This window comes from Coptis chinensis, chromosome 5 (genome assembly GCF_015680905.1).
Source record: "Coptis chinensis isolate HL-2020 chromosome 5, ASM1568090v1, whole genome shotgun sequence".
Lineage (NCBI taxonomy): Eukaryota > Viridiplantae > Streptophyta > Magnoliopsida > Ranunculales > Ranunculaceae > Coptis > Coptis chinensis.
Window position 1 is genome coordinate 97,185,716 of NC_141460.1, and position 8,700 is coordinate 97,194,415.

The window sequence follows — 8,700 nt, forward strand, 5'->3', positions numbered from 1 at the left end:
AATCATAAACTTAATGCAAATGCATTGAACTAATAACCCTAAAACATATTTGTATTATATGTAGGGGGAATAAATGTCTCGACAACTATAGTTTTGCATTTTAAGTAGTGTTTATCATAATTCTTTTCTTGTGATTGAGAATATTTTGCTATTCAAGTAGCTTCAATATTATCTTCGCCACATTGGGCATTTTCACAAAATTTCAATCAAACTTCTATTGTTAAACCTAACAATAAAAAGAAGTTGATGAGTTTTATCAAAGTTTGATGCTTCCTTTTTATAGAGAGTGGTGCAAGAAATTTAAATGAGTAATTAATATAATTTTCATATCTCATAGCTATGCATAATTGCTAATATTTTTTAGAATAATTTAATATAACGGCTCCCGTTCGTAGGACACGTTCATGTGATAAATATTTTCAAGTGAGAGTAGTGTATTCTTTGAGGATATAGAAACAATCAATTTGTTTTAGTGATTTACACACACACATTAGTACAAAACCGAAAGCAGATGATGATTTCTTTGCTAAATCACCATAAATCTAATAAAACTATTATACAAACTAGAAAAAAGTTTAACATAATTCCATTTGAAAATTACTGATTAATATACTAAACCAAAAAGTGAAGAGGCTATCTCAATTTGATCCCTTAGTTTCCAAGTACTTATCCACCATAATCGCCGCTCATTAACATTATTTCAATTTATTTCCAATAAAAATATATTACGGTAAAAAAAAATTTCACCGCTAAATCACTATAAATCTAAGAAAACTATTATACAAGCTAAATCGAAGTTTAAGATAATTATATTTAAAATTTATGGATTAATATCCTAAACCACAAAGTGAAGAGGCTATCTCAATTTGATTCCTTAGTTTCCAAGACTTATGCATTATAATCGGCCGCTCATTAAAATTATTTAGGTTTATTTTTAATAAAAATATATTCTGATTCGAAAATTTGTGTGAGACATTTTGTGAAGCCTTTTCAGCACACAAAATATTTAATAGATCCCGGGCGTATGCCCAGGTCCAAAATCTAGTAGCCTCCTATATTCGGTTGACAAGTGTGGTTCCTCATAACCCGGGCTATGTAGAGAAGAGTTTTGTTTGATTTGGACTCATGAAGAGAAGTAGAAAGGAGGAGAAGAAAAATATATACGAGGAGAGAGAGGGAGACGTATAAGAAGAGAAAGAAACGTTGCCAGTTTCTGTTGTAAACAAATCATCAACACAAGGCCGTCAAGGCGTTTGAAGAAGTTCACAATGACAAGTGAAACAGTACAAGTTACAGCCAGGTTTAGCTTTTTGCCCGAGGGAATCCGAGACCACATACTATCTTTTCTTCCCATGGAAGATGTTGTGAAAACCAGCGTTCTTTCTCGACAATGGAGACACATTTGCTACTCTCTTTACGACTTGGAGTTTAACCAACAGGAGTTTGAAAACATGGAGGGGAAGGATCGTAATGCGGTGGATTTCAGGAACTTTGTTGATCGTTTACTTATTAGTCACGATAGGTCTGATATAAGAAGTTTCAAACTAATTATCAATGAAAGCGTTGATCGTCGTGATGCAGTGTTGGACGATATTCAAATCAATGCATGGGTATTATTTGCGTTAAAGCATAATGTCCGCGAGCTCAAACTTTTTTTTATCTCAGAAGTGCTTCCTCTTTGCATCTTTACATGCCATACTTTGACTGTATTGCATTTACAATGGGTAAACCTTCACTTTCCTAGTATAGTTTTTTTTCCTAGTCTCAAAACTTTGGAGCTCAGTCATGTTTATTTGTATGGTGAAAACTTAACTAAAAATCTCTTTTTGAGCTTTCCCGTGCTAGAATGTTTGATCCTTGAATGTTGTGAGTGGTTTAATTTTAATACCAGTACAAGTTCTCCTCCAGACCTTAAGGTGCTGAAGTTGTGCGAAGTAGTAGAGTCTAATTCCAGTAATATTCACATTTCTTCCCCAAATCTCGAAGAGATGGAGTACATTGCGCCCAAACCACCAAATGTTAGTTCTGAGACCCTTTCCTCTTTGGTCAGAGTGGTTTTTATATTAATTGAAAAACCGTCTGTTCCGGGTAACATTGTGACTAAGATGTTGATGGGGTTGCGCAACGTAGTCAAACTGAGCTTATCTACAACCTCTTTTGAGGTATGATTATTTTTTCCATCCTTATGATATATTTTGGAAAATGTGAATCATTATATCTGTATCTTACATGTAGTTGTGCACTTGTGCATCTAGGTTTTAGGCGAAGATCCGAACTTAGCAGCATGTCTTCCTACCTCATGTCGTAGCTTGAGACACTTGTGTCTTATGATGAGGCCTTTCAAAGACTCTATCAGAGTGTTAATCCTCTTACTCAGGAGTTATCCCAGACTGGAAACTTTGGACATATCTTTCCAGGTATTACTTGAAATCGTTGGAGTCAACTATGTTAGATTATTAGTAATGCAATATATGTTTTAATGTTGCTGGAATTATGGTAACTTGACTCATGAATTACTAATTTACTGTTTTGGTTAGATGGATTCTAAATTGGAAAGCATCAGTTCTGAGCAGTCTGGAGAGTTGTTCAATGCTTATATCTTGAAGCACCTTACTGGAAACTTGTTGAAGCACCTGAAAGCTGTCAAGATAAAAAAATTCCGAATTGAAGATGAGGATGAATATCGCATTGTAAGATATATACTTGAGAATGCCAACTTCTTCAAGAAAATGAGCATTCTATACCACCCTAGCGTAGAAGAAGATGTAAAGTTCCGGATGTTGGTTGTAGAGTTTGTTGACATTTAAGAAGGTTTCTCCTGATGCAGTAATTGTATTCTCCTAAATCAACCTGATTATATTGGCAGGTGCATACTCTGTTCTGCTATCAATCTTTTGAACCTTGGGGTTAAAAACATGAAGTCAATAGGTGAAAACTGATATAGCGGTACTTGCTACAGTCATCCCAAAATCGCAAATTCTTGTTTATAAAGTCATCTAGTAGCCACCACTCCACTAGCAATATAGTAGCCCTCCCTCTCTCTGTCTCCCTTCCCCCTTTCTCTCATCCTTTCTGCTTCCGTTCTTTGCTGGTTCTTGCAGCACGACTACACAAGCAGTACTCTGCTCCAAAAAAATTCACCCAGAAAATAAAAAATTGATAAGGGCTTCGGCCTATTGGCATAATAGCATCACCTAATGCATGCTTCTAGGCTTCTAGCTATAGATTTTGTTTGAAAAATCGTTTTACAATAATTTCAACAGTATTACCAATATTTCTTCGGAATGGAATATACATATGCCAACACATGCATACAGTGATCTGCCTGACTTGTCCAAATTTTAGTAATACTGTATGTTAGTATCTCCACCATCAGTAGTAAAAATATGAGGCCATTATTTTTACCGTTACACTAGTTTTCTTATGTGTGCAACTACGAGACTAACTGTGCTTTACCACAAAAAGAGAGATATGTACACTAGAATTACTGCATAGCAGTGGGGAAGTTAGCGTAGCAAGGATTGGAAATGAGAGGAGGAGAAAGATGAAGGAGGGAGAGAAGGGCGGAGAACAAAGAGAAAAGGAGAAGAAGAGAGAAACTACTATAACGGGGGGCACAGAATGACAGCAGCCAAGAGTCATTTTACACCCTCTACAAAAAAAAGCCAACTCAAGAACATTTGCATACACTCACTTGATTATTTTGCATGACAACAGGGTCTGATAAGGTGCAGCCACAGCCGTGCATTTGGATGCTCGTGATTTGGTGTGAGGTTCTGCATGCTTATCTTCAACAATTTTTTATTATTTTATTTATTTATTTAATCTTCAACAGTTTCAACCTCTTAATTTGAGACAATTCAAGCAACCCCATAAACAACCACCAAAAAATAATCAGATAACCAAAAAGAACATTGTAGAATCAATTTAGATTTAAATATCATATCAAATTCTAAATCAATCATCACGTGGATCAGGACGACATAAAATCAATAGCCATGCAACAGTCTAAACATATCTTTGCCAACTAATTAAAACATTTAAGCAAAATAATGCGATGTCAAAAAAATAATTACACGCCTCTGAATCTTGAATACCCAATTCTATCTCTATGAGTGGGTGCGGCTTTGGAAGTAGAAACTCTATTGAGTACTGAGTTTCTCGTTAAGGAAGATGATGATAGAAAAGTGGGCAATTAATTATTTAATAGTGGGAGGGCTGATTTGTGGAGGGGTTTGATTAGGAAAAAGATGGAGCTATAATTAAAGTATGGCCATTACATCATTTTTCGTTCTGCGGTTCAGGTTTCAGGTTCAGTTCAGATTAGATCTTAAGTTTGTTATGAGATAAGATATTTATTATTGAACTAGTATATACCCTATGCCCAAGACACTATTTCAAATTAAGCCCAACCCCAACCAACAAAATGATAAAACTCTAGCCCACAAAGCATTCATTGTTGACCAAATCAACAATGATTCAGTACTCTTTCAAATTAGTATTGTAAACTGTACATATTATAAGATTGTGGATATGCTATGTCACAACTTGTGAAATACAATGGTAACCGCCGGATGGGTCTTGCGGCCCCCACACCAAACATTTTTATTAGATAGATTGGACGGTGGAGATTTAATTTTATTAGAACAAGTCCAATTGAGAGCTGCTATAAGTGCCACATAGGCCTTTTAGCTTGCCCAACCAAATTTGGCTCCCCAAAAAAAAAAACCAATCCAATTGCGTTTTCTGTTTTGAAGTGCTAAATGATATGGTCCGTTCATTATTTTTTGAAATTTTTTTGGACGGACGGCATAAACTATGTCGTCTGTCTCCTGAACTTATTATAGGAGTTGCTAGCGAAGGTCTTAAGAGCATTCCCAATGCAAGTCAAAATAATCTCCCCCTTATCACCTCCACGTAGGCATTTATTCCCCTCTTTTTACCAAAACGGTGAAAAGTAAGGTGAAAGTTGTGCAATGCAAATATGAAAAAAAATCTCAGACAGGATGTTGGATTCCGTTTAGAGGCTTTTTGATTGAGACGGAATATAAAAAACCGAAAAAAATTTAAAATACATGCGAGATAGAATGAAACATTCCGTCCGAAAAAAAAAAACTGATTTTTTTAAAAACACACCATCGGAATCCAACATTCCGTCCGAAGTTAACAAATCAGCCACTATCTCGGTGGAAGGTTTCACATTGATTTTAACTGGGGAAAATAGTCACCAGTTTTTCACCTCTGCATTGCACACCCATTTTTCAACCAAACCGGTGATTATAGTCACAAACCCCCAAAACCACTTGCATTGGGAATGCTCTAACTCTGGCTGAGTTTTTACTCCTTCCAAATTTAAAAACTTTTTTAGGCAGCCCCATTGGAATGACATTTTTGTAGTTGGAGTGTTATATTTGCCTTTAGCAGCCCATATAGTTGATATAGCCCCTCATTGGACTTGTGTGGTGACATAAACAATGACTCTATGCCGTGTCAGCATAGGTCGTCACCTAAAACAAAACTGATAGTACAATGTATACCATGCCTATTAAGTGTTACCGAAATGTTGACTTTTCAGTTCCGGAGACAACTGCTTGTAAAAAAGAGCGAGGAGAAGAAAAATAGATACGAGGAGAGAGAGGGAGAAGTGAACTGACAAAGAAGAACCCAATACGTAAACGTTGCCAGTTTCTGTTGTAAACAAATAATCAGCTGTGCCTTGAACACAAGGTGTTTGAAGAAAGTTCACAATGACAAGGAAAAAAACAACTTGTACTCAACAAGGTAGAGACAGGCTTAGCTTTTTGCCCGAGGGAATCCGAGACCACATACTATCTTTTCTTCCCATGGAAGATGTTGTGAAAACCAGCATTCTTTCTCGACAATGGAGACACATTTGCTACTCTCTTTCTGACTTGGAGTTTAACCAACAGGAGTTTGAAAACATGGAGGGGAAGGATCGAAATGCGTTGGATTTCAGGAACTTTGTTGATCGTTTACTTATTAGTCACGATATGTCTGATATAAGAAGTTTCAAACTAATTATCGATGAACGCGTTGGTGGTCGTGATGCAGTGTTGGACGATATTCAAATCTATGCATGGGTATTATTTGCGTTAAAGCATAATGTCCGCGAGCTCAAACTTGTTTTTATCTCAGAAGTGCTTCCTCTTTGCATCTTTACATGCCATACTTTGACTGTATTGCATTTACAATGGGTAAACCTTCACTTTCCTAGTATGGTTTTTTTTCCTAGTCTCAAAACTTTGGAGCTCAGTCATGTTTATTTGTATGGTGAAAACTTAACTAAAAATCTCTTTTTGAGCTTTCCCGTGCTAGAATATTTGATCCTTGAATGTTGTAAGTGGTTTAATTTTAATACCAGTACAAGTTCTCCTCCAGACCTTAAGGTGCTGAAGTTGGTCGAAGTAGAAGAGTCTAATTCCAGTAATATTCACATTTCTTCCCCAAATCTTGAAGAGATGAGGTACATTGCGCCCAAACCACCAAATGTTAGTTCTGAGACCCTTTCCTCTTTGGTCAGAGTGGATTTTATATTATTTGAAAAACCATCTCTTCCGGGTAACATTGTGACTAAGATGTTGATGGGGTTGCGCAACGTAGTCAAACTGAGCTTATGTGCAACCTCTTTTGAGGTATGATTATTTTTTCCATCCTTATGATATATTTTGGAAAATGTGAATCATTATATCTGTATCTTACATGTAGTTGTGCACTTGTGCATCTAGGTTTTAGGCGAAGATCCGAACTTAGCAGCATGTCTTCCTACCTCATGTCGTAGCTTGAGACATTTGTGTCTTAGGATGAGGCCTTTCAAAGACTCTGTCAAAGTGTTAATCCTCTTACTCAGGAGTTATCCCAGACTGGAAACTTTGGACATATCTTTCCAGGAATTCCAGGTATTACTTGAAATCGTTGGAGTCAACTATGTTAGATTATTAGTAATGCAATATATGTTTTAATGTTGCTGGAATTATGGTAACTTGACTCATGAATTACTAATTTACTGTTTTGGCTAGATGGATTCTAAATTGGAAAGCATCCTCGTCAGTTCTGAGCAGTCTGGAGAGTTGTTCAATGCTTATATCTTGAAGCACCTTACCGGAAACTTGTTGAAGCACCTGAAAGCTGTCAAGATAAAAAATTTCCAAGTTGCAGATGAGGATGAATATCACATAGTAAGATATATACTTGAGAATGCCAACTTCTTGAAGAAAATGAGCATTCTATACGACCCTAGCGTAGAAGAAGATGTAAAGTTCCGGATGCTGGTTGCAGAGTCCTTGTTGACATTTAAGAAGGTTTCTCCTGATGCAGTAATTGTATTCTCCTAAATCAACCTGATTATATTGGCAGGTGCATACTCTGTTCTGCTATCAATCTTTTGAACCTTGGGGTTAAAAACATGAAGTCAATAGGTGAAAACTGATATAGCGGTACTTGCTACAGTCATCCCAAAATTGTAATTTATTGTTTATAAAGTCATCTAGTAGCCACGACTCCACTAGCAGTTTAGTAGCCCTCCCTCTCTCTGTCTCTCTGTCTCCCTTCCCCCTTTCTCTCCTCCTTTCTGCTTCCGTTCTTTGCTGGTTCTTGCAGCACGACTAACACAAGCAGTACTCGGCTCCAAAAAAATTCACCCAGAAAATAAAAAATTGATAAGGGCTTCGGCCTATTGGCATAATAGCATCACCTAATGCATGCTTCTAGGCTTCTAGCTATAGATTTTGTTTGAAAAACCGTTTTACAATAATTTCAACAGTATTGCCAATATTTCTTCGGAATGGAATATACATCATATGCCAACACATGCATACAGTGATCTGCCTGACTTGTCCAAATTTTAGTAATACTGTATGTTAGTATCTCCACCATTGGTAGGAAAAATATGAGGCCATTATTTTTACCGTTACACTAGTTTTCTTATGTGTGCAACTACGAGACTAATTGTGCTTTACCACAAAAAGAGAGATGGTAGAACTATTGGGGACTGATGTACAAATACTAGAATTACTGCATAGCAGTGGGGAAGTTAGTGTAGCAAGGGTAGGAGATGAGAGGAGGGAGAGAAGGGCGGAGAACAAAGAGAGTGAGGGGAGGAAAATGAAAAGAGAAGGAGAAGAAGAGAGAAACTACTATAAGGGAGGGGGGCACAGACAGACAACAGCCAAGAGTCATTATACACCCTCTCCCAAAAAAACCAACTCAAGAACGTTCGCATACGCTCACTTTATTATTTTGCATGACAACAGGGTCCCTGATAAGGTGCAGCCACAGCAGTGCATTTGGATGCTCGTGATTTGGTGCGAGGTTCTGCTTGTAGAAGATTCCTGGTACCTGATTCTGAGGTGGCTGAACTGATTGGTACTGAGGTGGCGACGCCGTTTACCTAGATATTACAGCTACAGTTAGTTAAGGTATGGGGGATAACAAGGAGTTATGGTTACGCTATAAGGTGTCAGTGTCAGTGTCTGATTTGAGTCTGCGAATATTATAACACTATGCTATAATATTCAGGTTAGTTTTGCTTGGACGAATAGATGTAATGTCAAGGAACGCTTATGAACTAGCCCAATAAGCTAGAAACAATGTGCTTGAGGGCCTCCACTGGATTGTTTTGTGTAGGGAACTGCTTGTTAATTTTATTCTGTTTGCTAATGTTTAAGGAAGTAGTTTACAGTC

At 37.1% G+C, this 8,700-nt stretch overlaps 2 protein-coding genes across 3 annotated transcripts; both read left to right on the forward strand.

The window, feature by feature from the left end:
• The first annotated feature begins 1,296 nt into the window (after positions 1–1,296).
• On the forward strand, positions 1,297–4,195 carry LOC147500646 (F-box/LRR-repeat protein At4g14096-like). Its single transcript, XM_086562252.1, has 3 exons — positions 1,297–2,162; positions 2,256–2,417; positions 2,538–4,195. The coding sequence occupies exons 1-3, from the start codon at positions 1,353–1,355 to the stop codon at positions 2,805–2,807; spliced, it is 1,242 nt and encodes a 413-aa protein (XP_086418378.1). The 5' UTR covers positions 1,297–1,352; the 3' UTR covers positions 2,808–4,195.
• Positions 4,196–5,455: 1,260 nt separating this feature from the next.
• Positions 5,456–8,700, forward strand: LOC147500647 (F-box/LRR-repeat protein At4g14103-like). Of its 2 annotated transcripts, none has more exons than XM_086562251.1 (4): positions 5,456–6,653; positions 6,747–6,906; positions 7,036–7,374; positions 8,271–8,700. In XM_086562251.1, exons 1-3 carry the CDS (start codon positions 5,748–5,750, stop codon positions 7,350–7,352), a joined length of 1,383 nt encoding a protein of 460 aa, XP_086418377.1. In that variant the 5' UTR covers positions 5,456–5,747; the 3' UTR covers positions 7,353–7,374; positions 8,271–8,700. The 2 variants fall into 2 exon arrangements, with proteins under 2 accessions (XP_086418377.1, XP_086418376.1); XM_086562250.1 differs by having other exon boundaries at positions 5,463–6,653; positions 6,747–6,917; positions 7,038–7,374.

What these genes read in the sequence shown, in the direction of transcription:
- LOC147500646 (XM_086562252.1), top strand. Translation starts at nt 1,353, where the DNA reads ATGGAAGATGTTGTGAAAACCAGCGTTCTTTCTCGACAATGGAGACAC. An exon ending in TATCTACAACCTCTTTTGAG is followed by an intron (nt 2,163 to 2,255) that starts GTATGATTATTT and finishes TTGTGCATCTAG; the next exon opens with GTTTTAGGCGAAGATCCGAA. An exon ending in CTTTGGACATATCTTTCCAG is followed by an intron (nt 2,418 to 2,537) that starts GTATTACTTGAA and finishes TGTTTTGGTTAG; the next exon opens with ATGGATTCTAAATTGGAAAG.
- LOC147500647 (XM_086562250.1), top strand. Translation starts at nt 5,748, where the DNA reads ATGACAAGGAAAAAAACAACTTGTACTCAACAAGGTAGAGACAGGCTT. An exon ending in TATGTGCAACCTCTTTTGAG is followed by an intron (nt 6,654 to 6,746) that starts GTATGATTATTT and finishes TTGTGCATCTAG; the next exon opens with GTTTTAGGCGAAGATCCGAA. An exon ending in TATCTTTCCAGGAATTCCAG is followed by an intron (nt 6,918 to 7,037) that starts GTATTACTTGAA and finishes TGTTTTGGCTAG; the next exon opens with ATGGATTCTAAATTGGAAAG.